We start from the raw sequence: 17,643 nt of genomic DNA on the forward strand, positions 1-17,643 counted from the left end.
CAGCCCCCTGCCTTCACTAGCAGGACCAAGTACTGATTTTGCCCCAGATCCCTAAGTGGCCCCCTCAAAGATTGGACTCACAACCCTGGGTTTAGCAAGCCAATGCTCAAACCACTGAGCTATCCCAGTTCTGTTCATGACCACTGAGGCACCTGGCATTGGCCACTGTCAGAAAACAGGATACTGGGTTAGATGGACCTTTGGTTTGACCCAGTATGGCCATTCTTATGTTCTTAGTGTGGCCCATCACATAATGCCGAAGCTCAAGAAGCCACAAAGACTATTAGAGCTATGAACCTGTGAAATGGATCCATGTTCCTTCTGGCTGGTGAAAGCCAGCGAAGAACTATGCCTACTACTAAAGGAAATAGTCAGTGCCTCTTTCAGAAAAAAACATACCAGTAACTACCAGACTTGTTGAAAAATGCAACGGTTAGTCCAAACTTCAAGAAACCAACATTCAGTCCTGAATCTCTCTCCATCTACTAACCTAACTCCAGCTGCTGTTCCTGGGAAAAATAACTGAGAAAGTAGTAACCACTAAGTTCCAACAATATGTGACATCAGTCAACATCCTGGATGCCTCAGAGTGTTCAGACTAGCGCACATAACTGGCTCTAGTGGCACAGAAGATAATCTCCTCATGACCATGGGCACAGGTAAAATCTCCACGCTCATGCTACTGGACCTCTCTGCAGCCTTTGACGCCATGGACCAGAAAGTACTACTAACTTTCCTACTTGACACAGCAGACAACCCAGCACTAGTGGCTCCAATAATTCCACTCAAGCATAACTCAGAGTAGTGATGGGTAACTACTCTTCTCCCTCTGAAGACCCTCACCTAAGGGTCCTGCAGCAATCCCTACTATCCCCCCAACTCTTCAATATCTACATGAGACCACTGGGAGAGAGAGTGAGATGCTACAGGCTATGTTGTCAACAGTATGACAATGAAACTCAACTCTATATCTCATTCTCAACTGATGCAACCACCACCACTTTTTAAATGTTATAGCATTTACAGAAAATAAGCTCTTGGATGAAGAGCAGCTGATTCAAGCTGAACCCAGGTAAGACCAAAGTGGTCAGAAAGAAGAACAGCTTGTAAGAGCTGGCCAAGTCATTGTCTTCACCTTCCATCAAAGACATGCAGCCCTCATTCGTCAAAGTGATATGAAGACTCGGGGTCCTATCTGACCCCTCACTAAGCTTGGATGACCAGCAAGCATCATTTTCCAAAAATGCCTTCTCTCACCTCCAGCTTGATATGAAACTTTGTCCCTCTCACGCGGACAAGGACCAGGCCATACTGATGCATGCATTTGTCACCTCCAGACTGGATTACTGTAACTCATATGTGAAAATGAATATGCGGATGATGCACTGACTAGCTGGTACAGAATGTGGCTGCCCACCTTCTCCATGGCTCAGGCCACCATGAACACATCAAGCCTGTGCTCAAGTTTCTTCAAGTTCTTAGTGTGGCCCATCACACTAGTTTCTGATGCTAGTTTAAAGCTTTCGTCCTGATTTTCTGAGCAATTAATGGATCAAGGCCCACCTACAGCAAAGTCTAATTTTTGATCTCTGAACCACCGTGACAGCTGCGCTCCTCTGGGACAATGAGATCTGAAAGCCCAGAATAAAGCATGTGAGAGCTGGGGACAAAGCATTCTCTGTTGAAGCGATTTGGCTATGGAACAACCTTCCTGAAGAAATCAGGTGAATCTAGAGTGTGACCATCTTTAGGAAATGTTGCAAAGCCTTCCTCTTTGAGAAAGCTTTTTCAACATAAATGATGCTCATAGTTCAAACAACTTTTTTATTTCCAAATGCCTTCCATCACCACCCAAAAAGAAAAAAAAGAATCAACCAGAGTTTTGACCCCTGAAAAGGAAGAAGGGCTGGAGACCTCATGAAGTCCATTGGGTCTTGGCTATTGATATTGACTGTATGTGGAAGATGCTCAGATATTATGGTGATAGGCTTACTATAAAACCCTTAGGGTACATCTATACTGCACACTCCTTTCGGTGGCATGTAGAATACAGACATTATGCACACCCCTAGCATAGATATATATAGTAGTGTGGACGGTGAGGTACTGCTTAGGCAAGTAAAAACATACCTGAACCCTTTGGTTATGTCCCCTACATGACACTCTACACACCAAAGCAGTACCTCCCACCATCTACATGGCTATTTTTAGCAGTGTAGTGTCCCACTGCCTCCCAGCTGCTGGAGTATTTCCCCTCCACAGGGAAAGGTTCCAGCAGCGGGGAAAGATTCTGGCAGAGGAAAGGCAGCATGGAAAAGCTTTGGCAGCTCCCTGCTGCCTCCCAGCCAGACCCTTTCATTGACATCTGTGGCGACACACTGTAGTGTGGACACACGCTGCTTTTCACTGTGGTGTCTAGTTACACATACTCTACACACTGATGAAGGAAGTTGTAGTGAACACATAGACTATGGGTATGTCTAAGCTGCAATTAAAAACCTGTGGTTGGCCCATGCCAGTTGAGTGGGGCTCATGAGGCTCAGGCTCACAGGGTTGTTTAATTGTGGTGTTGACATTAGGTCTATGGCTGGAGCCTGGGCTCTAAGACCCTGCAAGGTGGGAGGGGGTCAAGCCCAAAGGTCTACATGGCAATTAAACAGTCCCTTAGTCAGAGCCCCAAGCACCGGAGGCAGCTGGCATGGGCCAGCCGTAGGTATCTAATTGTAGTGTAGACGTATCTCTAGCCCTGAGGCTTGCAGAGAAAAGCTGGACAACAGGAACGAGCGCTCCCTAAAGAGTGAAAACTCACAAGACAAAGACAATGAAGCCAGGTCGGGTTTTTTTTCACTCTTATGACTGGGAGCCGAGGGGAGCCGCCCGCGCGCGCTGAGCCTTTGGCGTTGGCAATCTCGCCACCCCCCCCCCCCCCCCGCCCAGCGCGGGCACAAGAACTGCATCAGCCCAGCACTGAGTGGCGGATCTGGGCCTTTTCCCTTCTTCTAACCTTCCCCCCGCCTCCAAAACCCCATCCCGTGCAGGGCCCGCCCCCGCCCCGCCGCTGTGACTCTGCCCGGCCCCCAGCCAGAGCTCGGCCCCTTTGGGCGCGGGGGCACCCCCGCCTCCAGCACTGCTGGCGCCGAGACATTCACAACACCCGCCCGTAGGGGGCGAGAGCAGCCAAGTGAGGGCAGGGGCTTCGATTCCCCACTGCGCATGAGCACACCGTTCGCACGCGTTGACTAAGGGCCGGCTTTTCTTATTTGTCCCTCTGCGGCCCCCGTCGGAGTTGCAGGAAGGGGTGGATTGTGTGTATGTACCACCGCGCGGCGGCCTCTGTAGTTCAGAGATGGCGGAATATACCTGCGTGAAATCCACCAAGCTAGTTCTCAAGGGGGCGAAGGAGAAAAGGTGCGAAGCGGCCGGGACGTTCCTTCCCATTGGTCGCCAATGCGCCGCGATGAGCCCCGTCCCCGGGCATGGACAGGCCGGTCCGTCTCCGTCTGCTGCCCCAGGCCCTGCCCGGGGCTCGCTCCCTTCCTCCCCAGCCGTGAAGTCACTGCGCGTCGGTCAGAGCGCGCGCTATCCCCCGTCCCCGTGTGGACGCGCTCGTTCCGGAGTGAAGGGGCCTTGGCTTGCTGTAGCTTAAACTGACCAGGATCAGGTGTAAACTAAACCAAAGCAAGAGCGTCCACACGGGGACGTGCCCGGCTTTGAGTAAAGCGGTTTAAAAACCGACTTCTGAGATGGGTACAACGTGAGCCTGTGGACAGCGAGGTCTGCAGAGCCAAGGGTTGACCTGTCAGAGTGGAGGTTTGCCCTGGTGACCTGCCCCTTTCTCCCTCTCTCCCCTGTGTTACTGCGTATTAGTGGTGCTGATCCAGACACACACGGTTAGTTAGGGAAGGTTTATTATTTAGCCATTTTGTCATCTCGCTTTGCAGTAAGAAAAAACACAGAGATAAGAAAAGAAAAAGAGAAGAAAATGCAGAAGATCAGCTTGATATTGTTGGTGAGTTGGCTTTAAAGGACGTGCACACCAGTATAGAAGTAAAGATAAAGACAGGAAAAGTTAGGGTGTTTGTTTTGTTTCCTTGTTTGGGCTTCTGGCATGAATACAAAACCCTTCTGTGTTTACTATATTTGTAGGCATGTTTGTAAACCTATAAATCATAGTCCTTGTAGTAAAGAAAAATAAATTAATGACTTTGTTTAAAAAATCTGAACAGAAATCTTTTTTTATATGGAGTAGATGGGAGGTCTGATGTCCAATAGCCTCTGTTTCTCTACACATACTATGTTCTTTTGGCTGCTTCCAAGAAAAGAGGAAAAGGCTACAAATAATCTTTCCAATAGCTAAGTCTAACTTCTAATCACAGTGTGTTACGCCATCAGTTAAATAGGGTATTTGGTGTTTGTCATTTATTCACTTTAAAGGGAATGATGCAGAACACTTTTGTTCAGCTTCTGGATTGTAATTGTTTTACTGCAAGAGCAAAATAATCCTAAATATAATTATCAATCAAGGCTTCATAGCAAACTACCTAAACAGTAGAAGCTTATCATGCTACTACGTATTACTAGATAAGATCTATTTCCTACCCAGACTAAAACTCAACCTGTGTCTCGCTCCTTGTGGATGTCTAGCCATCAGCTGAAGCTCAACATGGCTACAACAGCTTTTAATCTTCCCTCAATGCTCTTCCTGCACCACTTTCTTTTTCAATCACCATGAACAACACCATCTTCCTGCTATCACTCAGGCACATAATCTGGGCATCATCTTCAACTCAGACCTCTCTCTAGGTCCTCATATTTAAGCTAGCTTGCAGATTCTTTCTGCAAAACTTCTCTAAGATATAGCCTTTCCTATCCATCCATGCAGCTAACACTGTGGTATAGGCTCTCATCATCCCAATCATTGGAACATCCTTTTCTCTTTTTAACATCCGTAACAAATGCAATCTTGTCCCACTCATATCCATTCAGAATGCTACTGCAAAGATCAATATTCCTAGCCTGTTTGACCATATCATCTTTCTCTTTGCAACCATCCATTGGCTCTCCCTTCTCTGTCATGTCAAATATAAGCTGCTTCTCTTCACTTTCAAAGCCCTGCACAGTGTATCCCAACCCTACCTATAACTTCACATTCACAGTTGAGATGTTGATTCACATCTCTGATCTGCCATTGATGCCAGCCTCTATCACCCACTTATTAAATTTTCAAATAAGCACCTTAATGCTTTCTCCCATGCTGTCCCTCGTGCTTAAGAGCAGTTCCCCACAACATGGTAAACCTCTCCTTTGCTGTGACGCCTACAAAAAGACCGATGACAGTTAGGCAGTGGTCTCAGCATACCAGCAACCTATCATACTAACAAATACTGTCTTGGTTCCTTGTACTCGTCTGTCTGTCTGTATCCATCTGTGGTCTCCTATCTTATAAGTCAGTTGCAAGTTCTTTGGGGCAGGGACCATCATTTTGTTCTGTAGACCTAGTATGATGGGGTTCTGATCCATGATAGGGCTCCTAGGTGCTATGCTAATTCAAATAATAGTATTTGGCTAAAATCCAGTTGTCAGTGTGCTATGTTATTTCATTTTCTTATATTTTAGGAAGCTGGTGGGCAGTAAAAAATTTTGGTGAAATCACAGGAACTGTGGCAATAGAACTGGACAAGGGAGCTTATATCCACGCTCTTGACAATGGCCTTTTTACCCTTGGAGCACCACATAAAGGTTTGTATCGAGAAAAGAGAAATTTTGCCGTGTTGAGATATGAAATGTATTTTACTAAATGGAGAGTTTTTATTCAAGTCAATAAACTAAAGATTTTTTATAGTGATGCTAGTTAATATACATAATAAAAAATATTATCCTATATGTTTGCATAGCACAGCGAAGAGGATAATAATCCTAATGAATGACCACTAATCAGTTTTTCTAAGCTAGTCTTGATGTTTTCTTTATACGTGCAATTCAGTTCCTTTCCTGATGCTCACCTGTAGGTTTAGGCCTTTAACAAGATGGAAAGTAGTATGACTCTTGTAAGTAACCATGCAAAACGAGTATGAGGTCAATTTGTCTTATAAAAAGAGAAACTCAAGTCAGACCAGGACCCTCATTTACCAACCAAAAACTCCCACTCCACAACAAAGGGTATATCTACACTACGGGATTAATCCGAATTTATATAATTCAAATTTTGGAAACAGATTGTATAAAGTCGAATGTATGCGGCCACATTAAGCACATTAATTCGGTGGTGTGCATCCATGTACCGGGGCTAGCGTCGATTTCCGGAGCATTGCACTGTGGGTAGCTATCCCATAGCTCCCGCAGTCTCCTCCGCCCATTGGAATTCTGGGTTGAGATCCCAATGCCTGATGGGGCCAAAAACATTGTCGCGGGTGGTTCTGGGTATATCCTCCCCCCTCTCCAGGGAAGCAACGGCAGACAACCGTTTCGCGCCTTTTTTCCTGGGTGAACAGTGCAGACGCCATACCACGGCAAGCATGGAGCCCGCTCAGCTCAAGACAGCAGTCATGAACATTGTAAACACCTTGCGCGTTATCGTGCAGTTTATGCTGAACCAGAACCTGCAAAACCAGGCGGCGAGGAGTAGGCTACGGCAGCGCGGCGGCGAGAGTGATGAGGATATGGACATGGAATTCTATCAAACCCAGGACCCGGTGCTTTGGAGATCATGCTGTTAATGGGGCAGGTTATAGCCGTGGAACACTGATTCTGGGCCCGGGAAACAAGCACAGACTGGTGGGACCGCATAGTGTTGCAGGTGTGGGACGATTCCCAGTGGCTGCGAAACTTTCGCATGCGTAAGGGCACTTTCTTGGAACTTTGTGACTTGCTTTCCCCTGCCCTGAAGCGCCAGAATACCAAGATGAGAGCAGCCCTCACAGTTGAGAAGCGAGTGGTGATAGCCCTGTGGAAGCTTGCAATGCCAAACAGCTACCGGTCAGTTGGGAATCAATTTGGAGTGAGCAAATCTACTGTTGGGGCTGCTGTGATGCAAGCAATCACTGAGCTGCTGCTACGAAAGGTAGTGACTCTGGGAAATGTGCAGGTCATAGTGGATGGCTTTGCTGCAATGGGATTCCCTAACTGTGGTGAGGCGATAGATGGAACCCATATCCCTAGCTTGACACCGGAGCACCAGGGTACCCAGTACATAAACCGCAAGGGGTACTTTTCAATGGTGCTGCAAGCACTTGTGGATCACAAGGGACGTTTCACCAACATCAACGTGGGCTAGCTGGGAAGGGTTCATGACGCTCGCGTCTTCAGGAACACTAATCTGTTTAAACGGCTGCAGCAAGGGACTTACTTCCCGGACCAGTAAATAACCGTTGGGGATGTTGAAATGCCAATAGTTATTCTTAGGGACCCAGCCTACCCCTTAATCCCATGGCTCATGAAGCCATACACAGGCAGCCTGGACAGGAGTCAGGAGCTGTTCAACTACAGGCTGAGCAAATGCAGAATAATAATAATTAATGGAGATAGCCCATCTCCTAGAACTGGAAAGGACCTTGAAAAGTCAGAGTCCACCCCCCTGCTTTCACTAGCAGGACCAAGTACTGATTTTGCCCCAGATCCCCAAGTGGCCCCCTCAAGGATTGAACTCACAACCCTGGGTTTAGCAGGCCAATGCTCAAACCACTGAGCTATCCCTCCCCCCAGGGATGGAAAGAATGGTGGTAGAATGTGCATTTGGCCCTTTAAAAGGTCGCTGGTGATCGTAACTGACTCGCTCAGACCTCAGCCAAACCAATATCCCCATTGTTATTTCTGTTTGCTGTGTGCTCCACAATCTCTGTGAAAGTAAGGGGGAGACCTTTATGGCGGGGTGGGAGGCTGAGACAAATCGCCTGGCTGCTGATTACGCGCAGCCAGACACCAGGGCGATTAGAAGAGCACACCAGGAAGCGCTGTGCATCAGAGAAGCTTTGAAAACCAGTTTCATGACTGGCCAGGCTATAGCGTGAAATTTCTGTTTGTTTCTCCTTCATGAAAACCCGCCCCCTTTATTGACTCATTCTCTGTAAGGAACCCAGCTTGCTTTCAAAGGAAATAAAGTCACTATCGTTTACAAATCATGTATTCTTTATTAATTGATTATAAACATAGGGAGAGTACCGACAAGGTAATCTGGGTGAGGATTGGGAAAAGGATAGGAGGGAAGTAAAAGGCCACTGAAAAAATTCAATATAATGACAGACTTTTGGTTGGGCTGTCCACTGGGGTGGAGTGGGAGGGTGCATGGAGCCTTCCCCCTCCCGCGTTCTTACACGTCTGGGTGAGGAGGATATGGAACATGGTGAGGGGGGAGGGAGGTTACACAGCGGCTGCAGCGGCACTCTGTGATCCTGCTGCCGTTCCTGAAGCTCCACCAGACACCGGAGCATGTTCGTTTGATCACGCACCAGACCCAGCGTTGCAGCCTGCCACCTCTCATCTCGAGCGTCCCTCATGACCTCACGTTCACTGGCATCTTTCCTATATTTAGATACCGTGTCCTTCCACTCATTCTAATGAGCTCTTTCATTGCGGGTGCATTCCATTATTTCTGAGAACATCTCGTCTCGTGTCCTCTTTCTCCGCCGCCTTATCTGAGATAGCCTTCGGGACGGAGGAGGGAGGCTTGAAAAATTTGCAACTGCGGGAGGGATGGAAAAAAGGAGAGAAGTTTTTAAAAAATACATTTTACAGAACAATGCTTATACTCTTTCATGGTGAACAACACTATTCACATTACATAGCACATGTGATTTCAGTACAAGGTCGCATTTTCCATCTTAATATTGAGTGCCTGTGACTTTGGTGTTAGAGATCACAGACGCAGGTCCGGACAACAGAATTCAGCTTGCATGCGGCCATGGTAAGCCTTGTCTTTCGGCTTCTGCGCCCTCCTTTCCCACATACCAAGCAAAGCCCGTTGGCTGCTGCGGTTTTCCTGTTAACCTTCAGCAGCAGAAAACAAACTAACCCCTCCCCCCCCCATCCAATTCTCTGGGATGACGTACTGGCCGCGAATGCATCCCAAGTCCTCAGGGCAAAGTAATCATTAAAAAATGCTTGCTTTTAAAACAAGTTTTATATTTTAAAAGGTAAACTCACCTGAGGTCCCTTCCATGGGGTCATGGTCTTGGATACTGGGTTGGAAGGGTACTTCAGTCAGGCTGAGAAAAATATCCTGGCTGTTGGGAAGAACGGAGTGCTGGGTGCTCTCCGCAAGCTCGTCCTCCTCCTCCTCTTCCCTGTCCGCAAAATCCTCAGGTGTAGCTGATGAGATTATCCCCACCTCGGAATCCACGGTCAGAGCTGGGGTAGTGCTGGTGGCCCCCCTTAGAACTGCATGCAGCTCGGCATAGAAGCAGCATGTCCGCGGCATTGACCCAGAGCGACCGTTTGCCTCCTTTGTTTTTTGATAGGCTTGTCTGAGCTCCTTGATTTTCACGCAGCACTGATCTGAGTCCCTATTGTGGCCTCTCTCCATCATGCCCTTGGAAATTTTTTCAAAAGTTTTGGCATTTCGTCTTTTCGAACGAAGTTCTGCTAGCACTGAATCCTCTCCCCATATAGCGATCAGATCCAGGACCTCCCGTACGGTCCATGCTGGTGCTCTTTTTCGATTATCGGCCTGCATGGTTACCTGTGCTGATGAGCTGAGCTATCTGTGGTCACCTGTGCTCTCCACGCTGGGCAAACAGGAGATGAAATTCAAATGTTCACGGGGCTTTTCCTACCTACCTGGCCAGTGCATCCGAGTTCAGATTGCTGTCCAGAGCGGTCACAATGGTGCACTGTGGGACAGCTCCTGGAAGCCAATACCATCGAAATGCGGCCACACTAACCCTAATTCGAAATGACAATATCGATTTTGGCGCTACTCCGCTCGTCGGGGTGGAGTACAGAAATCGATTTTAAGAGCCCTTTATTTCTAAATAAACGGCTTCGTTGTGTGGACGGGTGCAGGGTTAATTCGATTTAACGCTGCTAAATCTGAATTAAAGTCATACTGTAGACCAGGCCAAAGGGTGCTGTAATTGTTATGCAGATGTTCTGTGGAAGTGGCCTGGTAGCTGGTCTTTCCCTCACTCTGGGAGTGAGAGAGGCACAGCTCAAGTAGGGAATCCCTATTCTGGAAGCAGAGTGAATTTGGATGTCTTTCAACCCCAGAGTAAGGTAACGCCAGTCCAGGAATAGCGGCAGTATATCATTCCTGATGTTACAAAAGTGGTGGTGGCTTTCAAAATACCAAATTCTAGTCATGCGCTCAAGTAAAACAGTGCAAGTACATTTTGTTATGAGAAGCTTATATAATGCATAGGCTGAGATTCACAAAGCAATTCAGTGGATTTAGATGCACATTTTCCATGAATTGCTATAAATTCTCAATCCTAAATTTGTTGGGGGCAGGGATTGGCTTTATTTGTGTCTTGTAGAGTGCTAATCATATAGGTGCTTAGATAACTTCTATAAAACTCTTTTTTGCTTTTACAGTAGTTGGATACTCTTTTGAAAAATTTATGTCAATATCTGGCCCCGCATCATAGCCTTTTCCTGTATTGTACACCAATAATTCTTGTTTAATTTATCAGCTTTATTTAAACTTAGTCTCATAAATTCAAAAATTGTATATCTAATGCTTTATACCTGATAATAATTTTCAAAAAAATTTCTCTTTCAGAGGACGATGGCCCTAGTCCTCCTGAACAGTTTACAGCAGTAAAGTTGTCTGATACCAGGTAATTACTCCAGTGGATTTTTGAAAAATTTGATGTTGTGCAGGTCTTACTTCAAGAATGTCTTATCAGTTCTCATTTAGACTGCTATATGCGATCTCTTACTCTGAATCAAAGCTAAATATTCCTCCTTAAAATCTCCTTTATTATAAAAGCTAGCTCTTAGAAGTATATCTAGAACCAAAATACTGAACCTCTTTGATATACTGAATATTTTAAAGTGTTTTAACTTTAAAACATTCTGCATCTTTTTCCCTCATTTCTCTAAGAATTGCACTGAAGTCTGGCTATGGCAAATACCTTGGCATAAATTCAGATGGTCTTGTTATTGGACGATCAGATGCAATAGGATCAAGAGAGCAATGGGAACCTGTCTTCCAAGATGTAAGCTATCTCTAATATTAACTGCAGGTGATGTTCTTGGTAAAAATTGTTGTTTTAAACTTAACATTAATAGTGCTAATGGGATACACTTCCATACAGATGGTAAAGCAATGACATGACAGGTATTGCAAGATTATAAAGAATAGTTAACTTGTAAGTTGCAGATGGGTAAATTACTGTATTTTTAAAGACTTTAAATCAAAATGTTTGTCTGTTTTGGCAGCAATATACAATGTAAGAGTAAAAGAGACAGCAGATCCGCAAGGCTGGCTACTAAGAGTTCCTTAGGCAGAAGATGAGAAGACATCTGTGGTGTCTTCTGGAGTATTCTAGAATTAAATCTTATAATTTTAAGGCGTGTGTCTAAAATTTGTTCACAGTACTAACTTAAGTGGTGGTATTTTAACAGGGGAAAATGGCTTTATTAGCAGCAAATAGCTGCTTTATCACCTGTAATGAAGAGGGAGATATAGAAGCCAAAAGTAAAACTGCAGGGGAAGAAGAAATGATAAAGGTAATCTGTGTGTGTGTGTGAGATATATACTTTATAATTATATTATCCGTTTGAATGCTATAATAGAAAATGCAAAACTATGTACAATCCATAATGTTTATGGAACAAACATTCTAACATCTTAAGTTTACATAATACCTTTCATCATGAATTTTTCTAATTCACTTTACAAACTGCACATAAAGGAGCATCTTCATTCATCACTGAATTACAGACATCTCCAAGATGGTATGGGGCAGCTTTTCAACAAATCTGCTGCCTAATTATTTAAGACAGGAAGATTAATTATACTCAATTGAAATTGCAGGTAGGCAGAATACTCAACAAAACTGGCTTATACCAGGTAACCAGGATTGGAAACTCCTTACTCTTGTGCGAATGCCACAAGATCTCTGACCACAAGTGGTCACTGTCTTTTTCAGTCTGAACAAACCAGATTGTACTTCTGACAGCAAACTGCTCCCTAATAGTATGCTACATTATTTGTTCAACACTTGCTCAGAAGTGTTCCACCTCCTCCTTGCCAGAAACTGACAGCAACTTGGGTTTTCCTTGGCGGTGTCGGGTGCAAGTACTAGATGTCCCTGGTTAGTAAAAACAAGACTGTCACAGTTTGTAATGGAAAAGCACTTAAGCTCCATCTATAATTCCACATCAGTTAAATTAGAAATGCAATGTATTGTAACTCCTGGACATTAAATCAGTAAAAACAAACAAAAAAATTCTTGTCTTGATTTCTAGTTTCTAAAATTCCATAAACTTAATCTAAAACTTGATATATAAAATTTGCTAAGAACTCAGTCTTGTAAGATTTTACAATTTAAATAGGAGTCTCCAAGTCCTCTTTCATCTTGCCAAGGACAGATAATGTTATGTTTTAATTGCATATATATAGCAGAGCATTAACTATTTCAGAACTTGTGTGACATTACGTCCCATATAATTTGTAGAAATACTGTTACGATAATGGCATAACTAAGATGTATTTTATGCAAGATGGGTCATGTGAGATATCATTGGAATGGTTATGATTATGATTATCATATTTGTATGCATGTACATTTTGGTATCTGAAGTTAGGAATATTGTCTATACATTTATTTTATTTACCTATTACAAATGTGTTTACACCTGGGGAACACCCATTAAACAATGCAGTTAGTCTAGATTGCTGGCTGGAAGGGTCATTAGGAAAAACAATAGGTCTTTGAAGATGCTAATATCCCACCTTCCTGGAAAGCCTTCCTGTGGACTCTGCAAATAGACTTTGAGTTATGGCTGAAGGGTCATGTGATCAAGTCACCTTGTATTAGATTCCACGATAAAATCAGTACTCTTCCACTGGCCAAGAGTGGGAATCGCACTGGAAGACAAAGGATTCCAGACATATGTAAAACCTATTTAGGGCAGGGGAGTGACATAATTGTGGTTCATTCTTCACTGAATCCCTGCCCAGGATGACTGCTAGAAACATCTAAGGGTATGTCTTCACTAGCCACGTTAAAGAGCTGCTATGGCTTTAATGTGGCTGTGTAGCTGCGGCACCAGCGCTGGGAGAGAGCTCTCCCAGCACTGGTGCACTGTCTACACTGCCACTTTACAGCTCTGAAATGTGCAGCACTCGGAGGTGTTTTTTCACACCCTTGAGCGAGAAAGTTGCAGCGTTGTAAAGTGGCAGTGTAGACAAGGCCTTAGAAACAAAGACTGGGGGAGGAGGAACTGAGCTGGAAGGTTGTCTAGTCTGTGAAAGAGATACCTGGAGTTTTAAGCTTCAAGCAAGAGCAGCTGGCTTTCAAGAACCTCTGCAATCTGCTTAAAACAACATTTAGGGTTAAAATTGGGTATTTCTACCAGTTACTTTAGGAGCTTGAGCTTAGTTTGTGTGTTTGTTTTATTTGCTCAGTAATCTGCTTTGATCTGTTCACTATCCCTTATAATCACTTCAAATCTATCTTTTGTAGTTAATAAACTTGTTTTTGTTTTTTCTAAAACCAGTTTGAGGAATTCTTAAGTGGGGGGCAAAAAGCTGTGCAAATCTTCCTCCACATTGAGGGAGGGAGCGAATTTCATGAGTTTACACTGTACAGTTCTCTGTGCAGCACAAGACAAGACAATTTTGGGTTTACACTCCAGAGGGGGTGTGCACTTGAGTGCTGGGCAATTCCTTAATTGAGCTTTCCCATGCAGAGCTGATCTCAGCATCTGTGTGAAACTGCACCTGGGTGTGGCCCAACCTGTGTGTGTGCAGGAAGGGAGCTTGAGAGCCTGTCACAGCAGCACAGTGTAAAGGGAACCCAGGCTGGTGGGTCAGGCGAGCTCAGTGGTACGCCAGTTCCAAGTGGCACCCCGGGGGAACTGGTCACAGCATGAATCTTGGCTAATCACTTAAATTTAGTATTAAATATATTACTATAGATTCAGAATATATTTTGTTTGTATATTCAAGAAATACGTGAAATGTTATTTAGTGTTTGTATATTTTATATATAAAATTACAAGGTAGGAGCAAAGACTTTATTAAAAAAAAATTAACCAGAATAGAATAGAACCAACTTTTTTGTTAAGAGATCTTTGGTTATATCCTAACAAGCTGTGAAACTGAAAAGACCCACTCAGAAATCCAACATCTGTAATATCTTGAGTACCAGGAGAAGTTAGAATTTGTTTAATTTTTTCTTACTATCAATTGTAGTTCGTATAATGTACATTTTCTATTTTCCTTTTCCCCAATAACTAGATCCGTACTTGTGCTGAAAGAGAAGCTAAGCAGAAAGATGACATTCCAGAAGAAGACAAAGGAAATGTTAAACAATGTGAAATCAATTATGTGTATGTAATTGAAAGCTATATAGCTGCCAGCCTTCTACATTCACAAAATAAACTATCCATTTCCATATCTGAGCACAAAGGATTTCCCATCTCCCCTTGTTTAAAACAATCCTGACCCACCATCCTTCTAGTCAAATGAAATTCTCTTCAGCGTCTGTCAGCACTGCACATTAACCACCCAGAGAGGTTCCTGCTGAATGACAGTCTTCCCTCTCAGAGGAGCCTCCCCTCCTCTGTTTTCCCCCACACACTCCGCCTGGAGGAGCCCAGGGCTGGCAGAAGCCGCACCATACCTCCCCTTCTCTCTCTGGACCCAACCTGCCCAAGGGAAAAGCATCTGTTAGAAGACGGTTTTGATATGCCCCGTGCAGCTTCCAAGGGGGCTGAGGAGGTACATACTACCTCCTCAGCCGCCCCGGAACCTGCTTGGGGCACAATAAAGCAAAAACTTCACCACCAAACCCCGCAACCAGGAGTCTGGCAGCCGCAGCAGCAACACCTCTGGCCTATTGTACCCGCCACCCATGAACTCAGAACACAGGGTCCCTGGGGAGGGCTAGCTCAGAGGTTTGAGCACTGGCCTGCTAAACCCAGGGTTGTGAGTTCAATCCTCAAGGGGACCATTTGGGGATTTAGTTGGGGATTGGTCCTGCTTTGAGCAGGAGGTTGGACTAGATGACCTCCTGAGGTCCCTTCCAACCCTGATATTCTATGATTCTAATACATTGCACCCACAACACTCAGTGCAACATGTGAGACTATTATAGATTCTCTTGCATCTTGTTCTTCTTTTAGGCCACCAGTCTAGTTCAGGAATTGAACTTTGAAATCCCAGCACAACTATTGCATTTTATTATATAAAGTTTCAATAGAACTGGAGCTATTTTCACACTGTTTATTGTTTCCAGAAAGAAGTTCCAAAGTTTCCAAGATCGTAAACTCAAAATAAGCCAAGAAGACAGTAAAGCTCTCAAAAAAGCTAGAAAAGAAGGCACTTTCCATGAGACGCTGCTGGACAGGTATTTTAAAATCCAAATAATTCCATCTGTTAATTAAATGAAAGCTATTGACAGATGAATCTGTGATATACCTGGAATGCTAAAGACAACTAGAGTGAAGATTGCCTGAATGTTCTCACTATAGTCCATTTTCTGCTGTCTATATATTTTTGAAACTCCCCTTTTGAGCTGAAATTTTTCAGGCCTGCCTGGTTTCTACCTGAAAGAAAACTTTTTATGGAAAGCTTGAGCAAAACTGGTTCAATCAATTGAGTACAAGGAGAGTGGAGAACAATAATACTGTATTATAAAAGCAAAATTCTTACTTTTATTTTTTTCAACAACCCTGACACCAAAACGGGGATAGAAAGTTGCATTTTTGTAGGGAAATAGCCATTATTGAGGATTCTTTTCACACTGTCTAGTGAAAACCAGTCTTGGTTTGACCAAGTTATGAGGGTGTTAGAATAGCACTTTGTACAGGTGCAGTATTTGGGGAATGCAGAATATCCCAAGCACTATTTACCAGTGTTTTAAGCAAAAGAAAGCTGTATTGTATACCTAAAAGTAATTAACTCAGCTGCAAAAAAAATTAAAAGCTGTTTCTACCACTGTACAATTGTTGACATGTCGATTTAAGGCATTAGGGTTCCATAGGAGCCCCGCCCCATTGCATTGACTTGTGCAACTGAAAATTTTATGAACCTGGCATAATGTTTTCTGTGATGTTGGCTGTGTACTCCAATGAAGCCTTTCGTTGTTAAGTGTGATGTGGCATGCCAGAGATGTCCAGCCTAATAGTTTTTGATTTTGGAATCATTTTTCTTTACATTCCCTGTCTTTGAAATAGTCCATTAAAAAAACAGTAAAAGACTAAGGCTTCATGATTCAGAAATCAGAAAACTCCAAAATTTTAAGGTTGCATGTGCAACCAGCAGGCATATTCCTTACGGCTCTAATGCAAGAGCAAATGCTAGCTGTGCAAAGTAACAAAGCCACCAAACAAATCAAAAGTACTAACAGGCCTCTAATGTCATTTGCAAATGTTCCAAAGTTAAGTAGAAGCAAATGTTATAACAGCCTACTCATATGTCTTGTGACTATCACACTGTTAACATTTTATGGCTTTTGTGTAACCTAAATTTTGTCTGTCTTCTCTTTCATATAGGCGAGCAAAATTGAAAGCCGATAGATACTGCAAGTGACAAAAACAATTGGCTTGTTTGCTTGCTTTTATATCCTTTGGTTGTCCACCTGAACATACTATCTGAATAAGACATTTTGCAAAAGTGACTTTATTTATGGAAAGACTTTTTTGTTCCTACTTCTCATTAGAATTACTTTACATGGTATTGAAATTTGGTATGCAGAATTTGATCCAAAACTAAATAGCTTTAGCAAATTGAATTGTCGAAGATTCAGAGAAGCAACTCAGTAATCTGAAGGTCATGATTAACAATAAAGAAGAGAAGAGCTGAATACAAAACGAACTACAAAGTTGCCCTGACAAATTGTATTTTCATTGAATAAATAAATATTTTATCAAACTAATGTCTCTCTGAACATATGGGACTGAAGTCTCAGCTTGACTTCAGTTGAGCTATGCTGCCTGATACCAACTGAAGATCTAGAATGGTTTTCAACATTTATAGAGAACAATGGGTCATTAAGTGAATACTTACATAAACTATGTACTTGAAAAACGGTATGGAGAAATGAAGAAATGTAGAAATTGAGGTTCTTCATGAGAAAAAGAGACCCCTTAATTACTCATATGTTGCTGATATTTTTATGTTCTTTCAGATTTTGCTAACTTAAAGCTGTTAGATGGACTTGTTTCTATCTTTTAAAGTAAAAATGTTAAAGAATGTTGAAAATGCAGATACTGTGCATTCCTAATAACTATTACGTAGAATACTGGTTGCTATTTATGCTTGTTACCAAAATTTTATTTTAATAAAATCCCTTTATGGGAACTATTCCAACTGTACTGATTGCAACACCACCTTCACAATTCAGTTCTAACCTGTCTTCAAAAAGTACTTGGTTACCATGCTCAGCCTTTTCGTCTCAATTCTTACTTCTCGTGACGCCCATAATTTAAGTTACCTTCATGCAACGTGTAGTCTGTATTGTTTTTTGTGGTTTTAAA

At 43.3% G+C, this 17,643-nt stretch overlaps 1 protein-coding gene across 1 annotated transcript; it reads left to right on the plus strand.

Annotated features, from left to right (window-relative positions):
* Nucleotides 1–3,250: 3,250 nt before the first annotated feature.
* Nucleotides 3,251–17,467, plus strand: FRG1 (FSHD region gene 1). The gene is made up of 9 exons (XM_034772394.1): nt 3,251–3,408; nt 3,942–4,009; nt 5,617–5,739; nt 10,712–10,769; nt 11,036–11,150; nt 11,560–11,664; nt 14,402–14,493; nt 15,402–15,512; nt 16,660–17,467. The coding sequence occupies exons 1-9, from the start codon at nt 3,347–3,349 to the stop codon at nt 16,694–16,696; spliced, it is 771 nt and encodes a 256-aa protein (XP_034628285.1). The 5' UTR covers nt 3,251–3,346; the 3' UTR covers nt 16,697–17,467.
* Nucleotides 17,468–17,643: the final 176 nt, after the last annotated feature.

The sequence above is a fragment of the Trachemys scripta genome, chromosome 5, assembly GCF_013100865.1.
Source record: "Trachemys scripta elegans isolate TJP31775 chromosome 5, CAS_Tse_1.0, whole genome shotgun sequence".
Lineage (NCBI taxonomy): Eukaryota > Metazoa > Chordata > Testudines > Emydidae > Trachemys > Trachemys scripta.

Bases quoted from the DNA above. Each gene is read 5' to 3' on its own strand.
- FRG1 (XM_034772394.1), top strand. From the start codon at position 3,347: ATGGCGGAATATACCTGCGTGAAATCCACCAAGCTAGTTCTCAAGGGG. The intron at 5,740-10,711 runs GTTTGTATCGAG...TTTCTCTTTCAG, and splicing joins CCTTGGAGCACCACATAAAG to AGGACGATGGCCCTAGTCCT. The intron at 11,665-14,401 runs GTAATCTGTGTG...CCCAATAACTAG, and splicing joins GGGAAGAAGAAATGATAAAG to ATCCGTACTTGTGCTGAAAG.